The sequence below is a fragment of the Balaenoptera borealis genome, assembly GCF_965194805.1.
Source record: "Balaenoptera borealis genome assembly, chromosome: 4".
NCBI classification, from domain to species: Eukaryota; Metazoa; Chordata; class Mammalia; order Artiodactyla; family Balaenopteridae; genus Balaenoptera; species Balaenoptera borealis.
The window spans coordinates 123,492,943-123,511,225 of NC_138861.1; the positions used below are offsets into that span (position 1 = coordinate 123,492,943).

The window sequence follows — 18,283 nt, forward strand, 5'->3', positions numbered from 1 at the left end:
ATTTAAAATAAGTGAAATAAAATGTAATGGGTGAAGGTGAAGAACATAATTTTGGTAATAAGCGTAGTACCTTGGAACCCCTCCAGCAGAAATGAACAGCAGAAATGGAAATGAACAATGAACAGCAGAAACAGGAAATAGCTAGACTCAGTATACTCAGTGGTTAGGGTGATATTAGAAAATGGCTCCAGGAAACAGGTGATAATCCAAACAGATTGAGAGGGTCTAATATGCATGACAGCGGTGTCCCAGCAGACAGGTAAGGCATGGAGTTGGAAATCCAGGAGGAGGGTCATTCTGGGTATTCAGTAGAATGATGGGCAGTTGGTAACAGGCAACTCTTGTCAGTAGGTAGCACTTTTGAAGTCATAGGCATTTTACCAACTCAGGTTGGGATTAATTTTGACATCAAAGCATAAGCTCAGTTATCTAAACTGAGATGTAAAAGTGAGTTGGTCCTGCATTTTGGAGAATTGGAAATGAATTCCTTAAACCCTTCTTGCCTTGGGACAAGATTAGCAGAATTTGAAAGTGAACATCAAGTGGCCTCTGCTGTGAGGATGGGAAAATTGAAGACTGTGAACCAGGCAAGACCTTATCAGTTGGTTTAGGAAGAAGTAGTGACAGAGGCTGGGCATATGAAGAGAGGGTTAAAAGTAAGAAACAGTTTTAAGTCCTACAACAGGAAGATGGGATTTTGAAAAGATTGGATATGTGAAATAAAATTAACCAGAAATTGATCCAAGACCTAAACAGACTATTTCAAGACTCATTCATTTTAAAGGCTTACTATTGAGACTTAAAAATATACATCAACTAATTTTCCATTTGGGTTTGATGTAAGCATGAAAGTTAAATTGTGAAACAATTTTTGTAAAAATAGTATTGTTCTAGGACGTGATTTGCTTCAGAAATTGCACATCCAAATTAAGAGATGAATATTCTAGACTGATTCTGCCATGATGTTTAGAAATGTTCTTACTCTAAACAAAAACCTGACTATATTGTATTAATCAAATGTGTGGAAGATTAGATCTGACAATGCATATTAGTGTACAGTTTGAGACTGCATCAACAAATAATTTTTTTAGTTGGTCATAAATATATTGATCTAAGTTAGAATGAGGTTAAGAGAAATCCTGGGTTGGGATTTGACAACTGACAACCTACAAATATATTTCTTGTCTGCAAATTTTACTTGCTTTTTTCCATTTCTATTTTTATTTTTAAGAAACCTGCACAGTATTTTAATTTATAACCTGCATTAGATTCTTCTAGTTTAATGTTACATTATATGGCTTGGCAGAGAGGATATTTCCTATCTCTCTTCTGCAATAACAGCAAAATATCCACTAAACAAAAAAATGCATAGAGCAAGCATTAAAGTTGTCCTATAAACCTTATGAAAACGTTTAGTTCCTCAAATAATATTGTAGAGCAACTGGATTTAATATCTTTCATCCAGCAGAGGGCTAGCAAACTCTATCAATTTCAATTTACACACATGACTACAAATTTATATAGTTTATTTCAGTTTTCTAGTTGTTTGTTTGTTTAAGCACCAGACCCTTTTCTTAAAATGGAGTTTTCCAACACGTAAGGGAGATGCACATGGAGCTGCTTTAATTTCAGAAGGGCCCCTGAGCTGCCTCTGCAGAAACCCCGGTGAGGTGTGGAAGATAATTGAAAACCTCTGCTCTGATTTATCCAGAAATACTCTTCCAAATTCAAAGTCAGCTCTTCTTGAGTATCGTCGTAAATATCTTTCCCTCTGTAAAAATCCCAATGCTGACACTGCAGGGAAAAAATATAAGCAGAATAATGTTCAAGTTATGAAAGTGCCTCATACAGGGTTTTGTCTTCAATTGTAGTTCCTACTGTGTGGTTATATGTCTTGTTTGTTTTTGTTTTGTTTCGGGAAAGGTGGCATTTTTTATCTCCAATCTTTTGAGTGAAAAAGGCATTTATTTTGACAAATTTTCTTCACAATATTTCATAGGTGTGCCAAACTGATGGACTGTTTGTGTACTTCTAAAACTATTCCTGTAACGGGGCCAGATTTGCCCTTTACTAAAATTGAATTTTAGGGATTAATTATGAGAGTGAAAAAGCATTCCATCTCTCCCCTATTTGTTACTTTGCCTTGGTAATAAATCTATTTGCAAAAGAAACCATTACAGAGCCTTCCATTTGGAACTATGCCTACCTTGTAGCCAAATGGTAATTGTTCTTTGCTTTGTTTTTCCAATCAAAACGAAGCTTTTGTAGGATGTCCCTTTATTCTGATTGAGGCCTGGTCTAAATCTTTGGTACTGAATTTATTTAAGTATTATAACTGCAAAGAGCTGTACTTTCATAGGGGCTAATAAATACTTTCCAAGGCACATATGTTGTCTCAGTCTGTTCAAGCTACTATAACAAAATACTACAGACTGGGTAGCTTATAAACAACAGAAATTTATTTCTTCTAGTTCTGGAGTCTGAAAGTCCAAGATCAGGTGCCAACATGGTCAGGTGAGATGAGGGACCTCTTCCAGGTGCAGGCTTCTCCTTGTATCCTCACCTGGTGGAGAGGAGGCATGGAGCTCTCTGGGGTATCTTTTTTTTTTTAATTTATTAATTTATTAATTTATTTTTGGCTGTGTTGGGTCTTCGTTTCTGTGCGAGGGCTTTCTCTAGTTGCGGCGAGCGGGGGCCACTCTTCATCGCGGTGCGCGGGCCTCACACTATCGCGGCCTCTCTTGTTGCGGAGCACAGGCTCCAGACGCGCAGGCTCAGTAGTTGTGGCTCACGGGCCCAGTTGCTCCGCGGCATGTGGGATCTTCCCAGACCAGGGCTCGAACCCGTGTCCCCTGCATTGGCAGGCAGATTCTCAACCACTGCGCCACCAGGGAAGCCCCTGGGGTATCTTTTATAAGGGAACTAATCTCATTTGTGACCTAATTACTTCCCAAAGGCCCACCTACTAATACCATTGCATTTGGCATTAGGATTTCAACCTGTGAATTTTGGGCGTGGGTCACAAACATTCAGACCATAGCACATGTTCATTGACTTTAAGATTTATTCTGTTACAAGGTTTGTGTTGGATTTCATTATTACCATATAGTCTTAAGAAGTGTGAACAGGGGCTTCCCTGGTGGCGCAGTGGTTGGGAATCTGACTGCTAATGCAGGGGACACGGGTTCGAGCCCTGGTCTGGGAAGATCCCACGTGCCGCGGAGCGACTAGGCCCGTGAGCCACAACTACTGAGCCTGCGCGTCTGGAGCCTGTGCTCCGCAACAAGAGAGGCCGCGATAGTGAGAGGCCCGCGCACCGCGATGAAGAGTGGCCCCCGCTTGCCGCAACTAGAGGAAGCCCTCGCACAGAAACGAAGACCCAACACAGCCAAAATAAATAAATAAATAAATTAATTTAAAAAAAAAAAAAGAAGTGTGAACATATTATTGGTGTTGATTAACCAAAGTGATCAGCATTTTCTTTCTACACGCACTGTTTTGAGGGGTGATCCTATCTCATTTCCTATTTATTCCCTGTTTTTCTGTTTTACAAGTCTACTTTCCTTCCCTTTCATGCTTTTATATTCATGGGTTTTTTTTCTCAGAACAATAATCATAGTAGTTACTACTTATTGAGCACCTACTAGATGTTTCTCTTGGTTCTATTTGATAGACATTATTCCCACTTATATAAAAGAAGATTGAAGTCTTTGTAGGCTAGATAATATACCCAAAGTTATAAAGCCCAAGTTGGAATTCAAAACCCAAACTCAAGACCCTTTACTGCACAAAAGAAGCTCTGTTTTATAACATTATCAAAGCTATTATTTTTATCCCTTAGTAAAAAAAAAAGGTGGTTAAAGTGGAGAACCAAAAACAATGATACATACATACTTTAAACGTTTTCTTTTTATTTGAAACGTATACATTGGAATTCTTTTACCAATGGTTTGATGTAGGATCATAATCTTTCGTTTAAGAATGTTTTGTTTACGAATTTTCCACTGTTTGGGGCTTCACCTTATCTTTTTTGAATAAACAATACCTACTTAAAGGTATTGTCTCATCTATATTTTCCAGTTTGGCATCTTTTAATTAGAGTCAGAACTTAAAGACACTTGCAAAACAATCTGATTGTAGAATTTCTAGATTTCCAAAGCTGCCTCCCCAATCTTTTACATTTATTTCAGCCATACCTATAATTCAACAGCAATATTTGTTAGGGATTCATCTTTATCAAGTCCTTACAAAGCATTTATATTAATTTTCAAAAAACCCACAACTCTTTTTTACCCATATTTCATAAGTTTCATTTAAATCATATAATTGCAGTAACAATTACAACTGGGATAAAAAGGTTAGTAATAAACACACCTGGCTCTTGGTAAGCATACAACTTTACTGGTGGGAGAAGAATGTACACATAGTAAAGAGAAGCTATTAAGCTACAAGCTTTTAATACGGTGGCCATCAGTCAGTATTCAGAGGGAATGGAGACATTGTGTTAAGTAAAGGGTTGTTAAGAGAACTTCTACCCCATGTTTAACAAAAAAAAAAGAGAAGAAATAAGTATAGTGTTCTAAAGTCCTAGAGTACATATTGTTTCTACAATTCATTTGATACTTATATTGCCCATTTAGCTAACATTTATTATTATTTGTGCTTATGCAAAGTAGTATAGTTTGGTGGAAAGGTACAGAAAAAAATGAAATAAAACTAGTTTGAAGAGTTCGGATTACTTAACTTCCCAACTAAGTGATGTTACTTTGGGGGACCAGAACTGATTTGTTTTTTTTTTTTCTTTTAATTCACCTCTTTTGTGTCAGGGCCTTGTTCATAGTTTTATTACTTCAAGTCTTTATAAGTCTGTTTCTCTGCTCTATGGTTTCTGCTGTATGCTTGGTTTTCTTTGATTACATGCTAGTCATTGTTCTTGGAAAGTTATTTATGTAGATAATCTGAGGTCAAGGATGAAGGTAACTTCTGCAGAGAAGATATATATTTACTTCTGCCAGGGTCTGTGGTCACAAATGCTTTGGAAATCACCCTAAACCAAGTTCAAGGCTTGAGTTTTGTTGAAACTGCAGGCAATAAAACCTCTGCTGGAGGGCAGGTTATTTATTATTCTACCCCTAGCTTAAGAGTATAGCTTTTTGAGGTCTCAGATAATTGTGGGGAGCCCCCCTGTTAGACTCTGCACCTTGTGTAGACATTGGTCTTTGATTTCTGCCCTCTTGCTCATGAAGTTTTCAAAATGAAAGTTCAAATTTTCTAGGAAATACACTCAGGAAACAAGAGGAATTTCTCTGCTTGTTTATCTCCCAGCGGTTCCATTTTCCTTCAGTTTTGCCTAGGAATTCCTTATTATCATGTCAGCTATTTGTTGCTTTTAATAGGAAGTTATTTATATTTTATCCAGCATGCCTAGTGTGTTTCATGGGGAGGGTGGGTCTGAATAACCTGGCTCCTATTAGCTGGAAACACATACTGTGCAGTGCTTAGTATTTCCATGATTGATTTAATTTAGAAGTGATACAAACACCATGTCACCGAAAAGGTGTTACTATGCCTTACCTCTGAAAATGTGGTTTCCAAAGAAAGTTTGATTTAATTTTATACTTTGGCTTCCACATTCGTGTACTATGACTTTGCATGAGTAAGTATAAAATGAAAAGTGCTGGTCATGCCTAAAGCAAGAAACACTGACAGCCTAGCAACAGATTTTATTTATAAGTTAATTAAACAAAGGTTGCAATAAAAAGAATATCTTATGTGAAGCAGTTCATGGACACTCAGTGGGGCAGGGAGGAGACAGTTAAATACATGTAGTAGCGTCCAGAAATAATCCAGACCTTTATAAAAATTACTAACTACCCATGGATACATCAGTAGCACTTTAGAGCACTTCAGTTTTCTGGTACCAGCAATGCAGCCATAAGGGGATTGTTTTTTTGAATGTTTGTGTTATTGAAACAAGATATTTTATAAGTCTTTTCTATTTATTGCAGTATCTACTACACAGAAACTCTACTGGGCATAGCATTGGTTGCTGAAATTGCTGACAGTGTTTATGTGTGTGGTTTAATGATAAGGGCATAGGGTTGGAAAATCAGAGATCTGAAATATCTATCACTGATTTGATGTTTGATCTTCAGCAGATTTGATTATACTCTAAGATTACATTTTGCCATCTTTCTACGGTTAATTTTGAAAAACAGTGAGATCTTTTTTGCTAATAATTTACTGGCCAGGAATACTGAGTTAGAGGGCTATAATTCATGGTCTGTAAAAAGTATAGAATAATAGCCCGGTCATTTAAAGCCACATTTACTGGCTTTTAAGCCTTACTGATTTATATGCAAATGTAAATTATTTCATGAAAATTTAAGACACCCACGGCTTAAATTTGGAGTCACATAAAGAATAACAATTAAAAAGGGTTTTGTCACCACCAAGAAAATAATCTTTTTTTGTGTCTAACTAAAACATGTTGTATCAAACTATCCCAAGAACACTTCTATAATTGACATTATGCAAATATAAACCTTCAAGTATTGATCAAACTTCTCTCTCTCTTACCAATAAGTTGTTTCCTTTGCGATGCTAGAGCTACTAACAGATAATAATTCCTGAGTAAAAAAAAAAAAAATCTAAAATAAAAATACAAATTTTTTCATGGATAATAGGCACACAGAACACCTTCAGGGGTCTTCAGGACTAACAGGCTTGAGATTGCATTTTTACATTTAAACCGCAATTCAGTGCTCTTTATTTGACCAAAATAAAAGGGCTAAAAAATACACTCACGGGTTTTATAAAAAGCTGTTACGAACCCCAAAGGGAAGTTTTATGTTTTTTAAAACACAACAGTAAATTTTCAGTAGGAGTTAGACTTTAACCCCAATATTTCAATCCCTAATAGACTATGGGGCTTTCTTGTCCAGGATCAGTATGTTTATCAGAATAAAAGTTTAATTATGAGAAGAGAGTGGCCTTGAGGAGACATTTGAAGCTATCTAGAAATAGTTAGAAACTTGAAACCAGGCATGTGAAGCTTGTGAAGCACCTTTCTAGTCAAGATCTGAATATTCGTAGTTCCAGTCACTGCAGATCTTACGAAGTGACTGAGGTGTTGCCGGAAGTCTGAAAATACATAACCGCTGGATTTTCAACTCCACGAGGGCAGGGACTTTGTCATTTTTACTACTAGAGCCCCAGTGCTCCTTGACTGGCCTTCAGTAACTGTATTTGATAAAAAGATGGCACCAGAGACAGAAGCTGTGCAGTAACAAGATGAGGACAGGGAGAAAGTTTTTATTTTAAAAATATTTTAAAAGCACATTTTAAGATTAATTCCTAGGCTTAGGAATTCCATTATCCTAGGCTTTCAATCCAAGATACCGTTGAGTAAATTAAAAGCAAGGAAGATTTTAGCATTGTGGGGCTTTTCTGATTCCTGAATGAACTTGTGTCTTTTTTTCCTGTCCAACTGAGCACAGAGAAAATGAATTTGATTAAGAAGGCTCAGTGAAGGGATTTTCTGTCAGAAGAGTTTTTCACAATGAGCAAATCCAACCCATGTCCACAGACTCCAGTTTATGCAAGCGAGGCTAAGGCACCGGCATCTTTGTCCATCTAAATTCGCACTCTGGGAATGAATGATTGGTGATGGGGGTTGGGAGGACGCAGGGAGAGATAGGCTGCGTCTCTCTTTTTCTTCTGAACTGGGCTTTTTCGATTTTCTTTTCTCTGTGCCTTTCTCTTACCTCTGCCCGTTGCAGATGTAACTGTTGCAAGTAATCCCCTGACCGTCCTCACCGTCATTATAGAGCTGAGGCCTGCGGTCGCAAAATGCTATCTATATTTATGACCTACACTTTGTGTGGCTTGATCTTCTTCACGTAAAGGCATCTACAGAGGGAAGCTTTTCACTCCTTGTCGGCTTACCGTTGTTACCAGCTGAACATTTCTGGGAAACCTCAGAAGTGCTATGAGCTTCTTTCAGAGGCTGGAAGGTGGGGATCTTGAGACTGCTTTGCTTCTCCATCCTGAGCTAATGGAAACCCTCTGTTTCCATTCCTCAGGCAGAAGTAGAAGGAAGATACCTTTTGGGTATTCTAATTTTAACGAAGTCATCTCCTTACAGAAACTGTTATCAACAGAAAGTAGGATCTATTATATTACTAGCAAGCTCTGCTTTATTAATTCATGTTATCTAATTGACTTTTGGATTTGGCTTCAGGTAAAACAAATTGGGCGGTGATATATCAATGTAGTCACTCGTTCGGTTTGCTTTACCTTACCCTGACCATTCATTAGTCTCAGAACACACACAAATTTTAAAATATGGATAAACACCCTTGAGCTTGAGTAGAATGAACTCTTGGTTCATAGTTCAAGTGAGCAGAGCCTTTTTTTATTCTGGTTAGGTGATGTTTTAACTGTCTTTGTAGTGTATCTGCTTCTTTTCCCACTTACCACCCACATTCCATTTGTGGAAGAGTGACGATATATGCTGCTTAATTGCATAGCTGCTTCTCCTGGGTGAGGCTGGGGAGAGAACAGGGGGATTAAATTGCGTATGGCTAGCTCAGTTGTTATTGAACAACATCCTGACTGATGCCTGATGTCTGCAGAGGATTTTCTTTGGATTCTGATCAATGGAATGCTGGACACTGAGAACAGCAAATGGCCATTTTCTCTCCTGTCTTTAAAATGAAGTATGTCCTCTCTGAAGGGTGATCTATCAAAGCTGGATCTCAAGTTTAAATGTAAACGACAGTGCATTCCTTACTTTGAAGGCAGACACAAGCTCATCCCATTGATGGCCAAGATGCTTTGTGAAAGGAAACAGCTTTTGTTACAAGTTCAGAATTCAGCCAGTATTATATCTCTGCTGGAGGCTTGATGGGAAGACTCCTTTAATGTGGAACAAGCATCATTTAAATGGCCGGGAGCTCCTGGGACTGGAACCTGGTGCCCTGTCTCTGCAGAGGTCAGCTGGTGAGTGTGTGCCGCTCTCTTTCTTCAGAAGACTGATACTGATTTTTTTTTTTCCATTCAAATAGAAATCATAGGAAAGTTTGAGCAACACAAATATACAAGAAGGAATGATTTTAGAAAATTATTTTCTCAACAGTTTACTGCTGAATAGGTTAGTTGTAGAGAGGCAACATTATCACCGCATAGGAATGTCTAATCTGCCTGGCGCTCCAAAAAGGATTATGTGGTCTTCGTTCATCTCATGTGGGAGCAAAATTTTCTGTGATTGGGAAAAGGATAAATGAGAAATCACATGCCAAAAAAGAACTTGTGATTAGTTGATTTTATATAAAAGTATTCATACTAGTCTGAGATTTTCTGTTTTGTGATTTCAGTAGGGGAGCCCGCAAGAGGGTTTTAGGAGTGGGTTCCTTCTCCTGAGGTGGGCTGATTTAAGAGCACTGAACCTCAGGCCTCCTGCCATTCCTGGTGAGGGCTATCTGGAACAAGTCATTTGCCTTCTAGGGTCCTCCACTGTAAAATTAGGGTGACTTTGCTTCTCTGTGTTGCATCCAAAGATATGAGAAAATGTAAGCAAAGTAGTGTAATTATTGTTTCTAAAGATTTGGCAATAATGGTGCTTTGTGAAATACTAACGTCAAACTAACATCTAACAAACTAACATCTGACTCATTACCTTTTCTTCATGCAACAAAGTGAAGAAAAGAGCTCTCATACTTTTTGTAGAAAAATGGAGGGAATCTAGGGGACTAAGACTTTGTTAACCATGCCTAAATTCTTTTTTTAAAGTTATTAGGTTGAAGTTTTAAAAATGTGTAATTCTCCTGGCATTAGAAAATCACATAATTGAATTGATGCTGTCCAATTTTACAAGTAGGTCTATTGAGTTCATAAAAGGCTAATGAAATAAACTAATGTTTTTGACAACAGGAACTCCCCACTTTCTTCTCAGCTAGTGCTTGTAGTTTTTCACTTTCCTTTTGGGAAATCTATAGAGGGGAGAAAATATTGTGATATAGTATAAGCAGGTTCTAAGGGGGCCGTGGGAAGGATATTATCCTAGACGAAGCCCAGAAGAGTCAACCTCACTAAAGGAGGCTCCGCTACAGTTTGTTGGGACTCATGTTATTAAGTTAAAAGGATAGTCACAAATCAAGTAAGACTTGTTGGTTGTAAACATTTTAAAAAAATATTTAAAAGAAAAGAGAATGCCAGATGGCATTAAGATCACCCTGTGCTCCAGTCTTGATGCTTTCACTGAACCACTTTCACTCCTAATGACTGCTTTGACACCATCACAGCTAATTATTTCAAAGTACCTCAGAGGAGAAAATGTTTGAATTATATAAAGTGGCAGGTGATGACTCACCTGGTTAAGGAGCCTAAATGTCTATTTCTTTGTAAATATTTTCCAGGGGAGGGAGTTAATAAGAAGCTGATTTTTTTTTTTAGAAGATGAATTCTCAGCTGCTCAAGTCAGAGAAGATTATGCTCCCCATATATAAGAAACTAGTCATGCTGCCTGGAAGTTAACTGACCCGCGAACCATCATGGCACCAATATAATGCTGGCTCATGCCATGGCAATTATTCTCTCCTTTGACTGACTTTTGAATCCGATTAAGTGCTGGGTTCTCTATACCATGGAGTGCATTTTGCTTGCTTGTGGGATATTTTATTAATCCTACAGCTTTCAACTTAATTTAGGTAAAAAAGAAAAATGATAAATTTTGTTGCAATAGGCTAAAACATGTAGTGACCACTCACAGTGTAGAAAATTAGTATTTTCCCTCCTAGAAATAGTACTGAAATGAAATTTTACATTTTCCATTTATCTAGGTAGATATGTCATAGAGTTAGGTTACAAAAATATGTCATTTTCTAAAAGGACACTTTTAATATTATTTTACTTTTTTCTTAATAATAAGATACATATAGAATCGAATTATATTGTTTAAATGTCAACAGTTAAGGTACTTATCAAAACTTTTCTTCTAAAATGAGACAACTGTGTGATTGTATGTAAGGGTGGTGGTGTCCGTAATCCACTGTGTACAACACAGTGTTAGGACTCTTGTCTCCAGAGTCCAGGGGTGAATAATTAAGAAATGAGTGACATCCTATTGGCCCTTGATAAAATTGTGGTAAAATTCAGAAAAATTGGTAGTGTATGCAATTGGAATACTATAGAGAATTTCATCTTCCTGAATTAACAGATTGTATCCTTTCTTTTCTTTCGCTGTGTCTCTTTATTGGGTATACACACAGGAACATCCAGAAATACTAATCCTGCGTTACTTCATCACGTTATTTAATGTTAATTTGGTATTTAACGAAAGCTTTTGGTAATGAATAACGAGCACCTGTGTGCCTCTTAGAATGATGGAGAGTGATTCAGGTGTTGCCTGCTTCCCTCTCTCCCTTTCTCTGCCTGTGTCCTCCTCTCCCTCTTTTGAGGGCGCCCTCTTTCTCCCGGGATAACCTGGCTGAGCCCAGATTATGCTGCGTGCTCACTGACAGCTCCTTTCGATTCCCTGCTTAATGCAGCTCCCTAAGGCAGCCTCACGTAGGTCTGTAATTGACACACCGAGGACTGGGCTTCTGCCAGCCCTTCTCAGACGTGCACACCCCTGTGTTTCTCTGGCAGTGGCAAGTAACTCCAACTGTGCTCGTCTTCTCCCCAAACTGCAGCGTTGATTCTTCTTTCTTAAGTGAACCTTGGAGAAGGGAAGGGCTGAGAGATTTAAAAGGCAGGGATTCGTGTCGTGTGCTACAGCAGAGCAGCAGTAGCAACGGCAGCAGCGGCAGCAGCAGAAGCGAGTCATTTAGCGCGACTGCACCATTTTTTTCTCACCCTGCATAGAGGTGTGGTTGGAAGCGGCAATAAACTACCCACCCCCTAGCAGTTCCACGGAGGTGGCCTCTTCCTGGCTCCGGTCGGAAGACACAGACTGTCTGGAGGAGTCCCCAGAGACCGTTCCTATTGGTGATGTGTGCCTAAGGAAGGCTTTTTCAACTAGTAGGATGCTTGTCTGCCCTTGCGGCTACCCAACGGCTGAAGAGCTCGAAGTCTAGTGCTCCGCCTTCCCGTGGGACCATTTCCGAGTGTGGGCGCACACCTCTGCCCGCGTGTGTGCAGGTGTGTGCTCCTGGGGGGCTTGGCCTGGGACCTTGGTACGTTGTGGTGAATTATGGTGCTGCAGAGGCTGGAGCAAGATTACGACCTAGCTCGGGGGTGGAGTGGATTATTTTGTGAGGGTTCTGGCTGCCAGCCATTGCCCTAGCGGGGGAAAATCACATCCCCATCTCGCTCTAAAAGCACCTGGATTGCTGGGGAGTGGAAACTGAGCCGCGGCAACCGCTTCTGCTGCTTCCCTCTGCAAAAATGGCTCACGCAGCTGCTTCTATTAAAAAAGTTCGAGAGGCTGAACTGGATGAAAAGGAAAAAAACCTTGAGAGAGAGAGAAAAAAACAACGGAAAATCCCCAGGGAACGTATGGAACGGAAGAGAAAGGTATGAGGAGCATCCCTTTAACCCTTTGCCTCTGTGGCTCTGTGCAGAACCATGAGCCTCAGAACCGGCAACTTCCTTCTCCTTTCCCTCCATCATTCCCCTGCACCATTTCCAAGCTCAGTTTGCAGCCTATAGCTCGTGCCTAAATTTGCTGCATTGGGAGGAGATGCCTGAGCAGGGCACATTTCCTTGGGTTTAGCCGAGTAAAGCAAGAAAATGTCTCCACTTCATTTTTCTGCTTTTCTCAATATCTTTATTCGGTCTCAAAGCCAGGTGTTTTGATTTCTCCAAGTGACTCTGAACACTTGTCTTAGAAGAAGGAAGGGATTGGTTTATGGTTGGAGGGTTAAAGTATTTCCTTCTTGTTCCTCACCTCTACTACAAGATCTTTAGCCTGTGCCTTCTCACTGACTCCATGTATTTGATGTAGATCTCTGGCTAAGAATAAAGCACAGGTTTTATTTACTCTTTTTTTTCCCCCTTCTGAAGGTTGACACTGTTCTATGTAAAACTGCACTAAGAATCTTGGTGCAGTGAGCCGTGTATCAGAATTTTTAAAATTTTAATTAATTCACTTTGGTTTTCATTATTAATCTTATGATTTTCTTTTCTGACTATAGCAACTAAATGAAAAGACCGAGATTAACGAATGGGACAAAATGTTGATTCCCTTTACGATAAAGTGTAGAATCGTTGTCTTTTAAAATATTGTTTTTCTTTTAAAATAGAAACAACTTTACAACTTAATGGAACTGCTATATTCATTTACCTAGTGCTCTGTTTCTATAAGGGAAGAAGATCTCTGTAAATGCTTTAATTAACAAAGTAGGTCACTGAATAATTTCAGAAGACGATAAATGGCATATTACATTAGCAGAGCATAAAAATCGTGGTTTGTACACAAGCTGTTAAACATAGCTCTGGGATTAGGGATGCACTGGGGCTCCATAGGCTTAGTAATCCAAGTGCTCAATGTCTTTTTTTTTTTCTTCAGTAATAGATGTGTTTACCTTTCCATTTGGGGGCTATAGCTTTGCCTTACTTTCGGAAGGACACTTGAGGACCCGCATTAAGTTGAGATCTTACTGCATAGGGAATCCTTACATTTCAGTTTTACTACTTATTTCATCAGTAGTTAGATCAAATGACTGTCATTGGGCAACCCAAATAAATAAAATTTGCAGTATATTATCATTTCCCTTCTGGGGAAAACTTTAACGCTGCCTGTCTGACCTTTAAAAGGCCTTGTTTCAAGGATGCATTCATTCTTTTTTATAATATCAAAAGTATTTTTGGCCATTTTTGTGGGAGTTGGCACCCTTCTTGACAGCTACTGCAGTTCTGTTTCTAATCGTCTAAATGGAACTTTACGGCATAAAGCAGTTTCCTGTGAGTATATCTTTTTTATCTTTTGTTCTCCAAAACACAGTCTATTATTTTTTGCTGGGGAGTGCTTGTTCAGTACACAGTGTGACCTAGTAACTTTGCTCACCTAGAGTACCACGCATACACCTGGCAAATCTCTTGGTCTCACTCTGGTTTGTTTCTGTATCTAGTTCAAGCTCCTTCCTTTTCTATACTTTATTAAAATTGAAAAACCACATCATTAAGATGGAAACGTGCCAGTAGTTGTTGAGAATCTCCGTTGCTTGGATGCTGCATTGCTTTAGCTTGAATCCAGCACGGCAGGAGAGAGATCATTGGTTGATACTGTGATCATATGACGGGATCATCTGATCTTCGTATTTAGTTAATATCGTTAAGTTAGAACCAGAGAAATTGGGGGAATGATGGCATAGCTACTATTTGTTTTTGTTCCTCTTTTTTTTTTATATATATACACATCTATTGGTCCCCTTCCCTTTTCTACTTCAGGTGCATGTGGCATTACATAGGTATTTACATAGCAGAACAAATGCTTGCTAAAAGAGTGGCTGGGTTTTTTAGCTGTGTCAGATTTATTTTCTAGATACATTTATACCTCCCCCTCCCCCGACCCCATGCACACATAAGCAATTGAGCCAGTTCTAAAATTTGGTTTAAAAGAAGAAAACTTTACCTCATAATTATTCCTTAAGGTATATATAATGGTAATTCATAAAGAAACGAAGAAAGGATGGTTGCCTATTAGTAGCACTCTGTAACACCATCTACAGAAAGTAATCTAAAAATCATTATACTTTATTTGCTGATGCCATTTTATAACCATAAGGGAATACATCAGTTGTAGAGATGATTGAGTTTATCGTTTGCATGCCCATTTGTAAAGTGCGTTGCAGATGAACCTGTTTATTCGAAAATTCAGATGAGACCTGCCCTAGTGGCAATAAAAGCCAACCATGGAGCTTGAAAAAAATAAACTGATTTTGAAAAGATTTTTACTGAAGTAAAATTATTGAGTATTAAAACAAATCAATTAAGCAGCCTTATATTTGGATTTCATTTTAATATTCTTTTGTAAACTCACTGATAATTAAAAGAATCTTTGCATTATTATTTTGTACTCCATAAAACATTTAAAATAAATTTTAATTATTTGTAAAGTTAAAACACATTGCATGCTTGGCTGTAAGCCCTCTACCAACTTCTCAGTGGTATGGTTTTTGTAAATGGCTGGATTTGTATACTAAGGGACCTAATTTCAACCTCATTACAAGCAGAATTTATCTTAGAATAAAATGTTCAGGCTTCTTTGGGCTACAGTCTGGAGAGCTAATATTTAAATATAGTATGTACCAAACATATATTGTATATGTGTCATACTGTGGTAGACCTAGAATAAAACTAAGCTTCAAGCTAATGGACCAAGATTAAGATTAGTTGAAGCAAACTGATCTACCATTTATTTGTTCAAAAGAGTACATTGATATTCCAGCTTTTTACAGAGATAGGGCTTATTATTAACTTATATTAACTTCAGTCATTTCTTTGTATGTCCAGATGTCTAGTCTCTATTCTAAACGCTGAGAATTTTAGACTTGAGAAGGATTCCAAAAGGAATGATTTCTCACAGACTTGTAAGACTTTGTCCTAGAATGAGATTTTGAGTATAATATTCTTTGTACAATCATATACTATTTCCTAACTGTACTTTTTTTTAATTTGGAAAAATAAATAATTTTCAGAGAATCAGTAAACAAAACAATTTCATTCTTGAAAGTAAAGCGTGTGTTTAAATTCTCTTCCTCATTTAAACTTATGATTACCAGTTATTTTCAAAGAATAGATATGTTCTCCATTTCTCAGCATGGACAAACCATTCTCTAGTCCATCATAATGTCCTCAACACTCACTGAAATCATATGGCATAAAAGGCAATTTGTATGACTAGTTCTTGGCATTGTAATGCTTAACTTATTCCTATTATTTTAATTTATACTATTAAAATGCCAGAGTTTACATTTCCTGTAAAAACTATGATAATAATATTTACTGAGTACCAATGCGGCCCTGTGTCTGGCACACATGTTGTACTATTTAATCCCAATGGCAGTCCTATGTATTAGGTATTCTCTCCATTTCACAAATGAGGAAACTGAGGCTCAGCATTATGGAACTTGCTTAATCGTACCCAGCTGGTATATAGCAGAGTTGGGATTTGATCCCCAGGCTCCAAAGTTCATTGGGAAGAAAAACGTAATATGATTGCTTGGTCTTGTACCTACACTGAATCTAGAGCATAAGTAAATCATTTAATCTGCCAATGCCTTGGTTTTTTTTTTTATAAATTTATTTATTTATTTATTTATTTTCGGCTGTGTTGGGTCTTCGTTTCTGTGTGAGGGCTTTCTCCAGTTGCGGCGAGTGGGGGCCACTCCTCATCGCGGTGCGCGGGCCTCTCACTGTCGCGGCCTCTCTTATTGCGGAGCACAGGCTCCAGACGCGCAGGCTCAGTAGTTGTGGCTCACGGGCCCAGTTGCTCCGTGGCATGTGGGATCTTCCCAGACCAGGGCTCGAACCCGTGTCCCCTGCATTGGCAGGCAGCTTCTCAACCACTGCGCCACCAGGGAAGCCCAATGCCTTGGTTTTTTAACCTCCAAAATACCTTCCTGTAACTGAAATTTACTGTGAGAATAAGTTAAATGACATATTTGAGAGGAAATTATATAAATTTAAGGTTGTGCTTCTGTTGTGATTGCACCAAAACATTTCATGAGATTTCTTGGAAAATCAGCTATTAGGAGTCCACATTTGCTTCTTAAATATAGCAGTTGCCGTCAATGATAGATGATTATATATGATCATTCTTTGTTACAGTTTTATCAAGACTTCAAAATGTATTTGCATATTTACATTTATTAAACTGACACTGAAAGGTGATTTTGCATAGGATTAAATAGAAAATAAAAGCAAACTTTTTTCCACATCCTTTTCATTGAATTTCATAGAAGAGAGTTCTGATCAGTTATTTGATTTTTTAAATGTATGTAATTAAAATCTTGGAAGGAACCAGACTTCTTATTTCTAGGATAACCTTTGGGGGACTGCCCCAACCATATTCTCCTTGTCCACTTTGTCATTAAGTTGATGACAATGAGAATACTTACTGAGTATATATAATGGACTTATTACTGAGTTGTAAGGGAACATGAAGAGATGAAGAATTTTAAAAGTTACTTTGTTAGTATACTTTGTTAAAATGAAAGAATGCTTATTTGCAAGTGTGGAGAGGAATGTATTCTGCAACTTTTGACTTATGAGTTGTAAATAAACATAAAATATAATGGCCAGCTGAACCTGCCTTCCCTGGTGGTCTTTGAGTGAACCCAGTTGTGTAGGGAGAAGAGTGGACAGGCCAGACATCTCTCCTGTCCTTGAGTCTTTTGCTTGGGCACCCAGCCTGATTCCAAAGGAAAGCCCACCTCTGAGACCAGCAAAACTTAGTCAAGAACCATGTATGCAAAGATTTCTGGACACCAAACCAAATGCAATGTGATTAAAAGTACAAATCACAACACAATAATGTGATCCTGTATAATGTATTACATTCTAGAACTCTTCAAACATGGAAAATTCCAATAACATTTTTTAGCATTTACATCAAATTGTCTTTATGTAATTTCCTATAACCCCTTCATCAATACATCAGTATGTCTAGAAACCACACTAACATAAAGTAGATTGGTGAGGTCTTGAGCTTTATCTGGACAGCTTAATCTCTTTTTATGACTTAATGTTCACTTCAGTCTAAATAAATATGTTCAGGCATATCTATTTACATGTGGAGGCTTCCATAGAATCATGATTTTTTAAAAAAATTTTTTTATTTTGGCCATGCCGTGTGGCTTGAGGGATCTCAATTCCAGGGATTGAACCCGGGCCACGGCAGTGAAAGCGCTGAATCCTAACCAGTAGACCACCAGGGAACTCCCAGAAGCATGATTTTTTTAAAAACCTATTTTCTTCTTCTTTAATCCTCCTTCTATCCCCTTTTCTTAGGTCAATTCAGAAACCCTTTCTGGGCTAGAATAATTATCTTTATATAAGTGACTTGCACTATTAATGGCACTCTTGGCCAGCACCCTAAGTCTGAGTTTTTATTGGTTTTTTAATTATAAAGAACCTCTTTCAACCATTTGAGTGGGTGAGTAACTACTAGCTTAGGGTTACAGCTGTCAAATTTGTGGGATTGTAGCAAAAATAGTCCCAAGTATATGGCTTGAGATAAGTTTTTAAGAAGACTGTTAAAAGACAAAATCTTAAAGTAAAAAAACCTACTGTGGGTGAGTTTATTTTTGGAATCTAAACTCTTTAAACAAACTCAATG

The 18,283-nt window shown here is 38.1% G+C and overlaps 1 protein-coding gene across 9 annotated transcripts in view; it reads left to right on the forward strand.

Moving 5' to 3' along the window:
* Window positions 1–18,283, forward strand: part of ANK2 (ankyrin 2) — a 688,006-nt gene that overhangs the window by 397,009 nt on the left and 272,714 nt on the right. The window contains exon 1 of one of the 9 annotated variants that reach the window (XM_082389571.1): window positions 11,747–12,516. The exons of the other annotated variants lie outside the window; for them this stretch is intronic. Coding sequence (XP_082245697.1) covers window positions 12,388–12,516 — 129 coding nt within the window. The 5' untranslated portion in view covers window positions 11,747–12,387. Of the gene's footprint in view, window positions 1–11,746; window positions 12,517–18,283 lie in introns of those variants that run through there. 9 annotated transcript variants of the gene reach the window in all.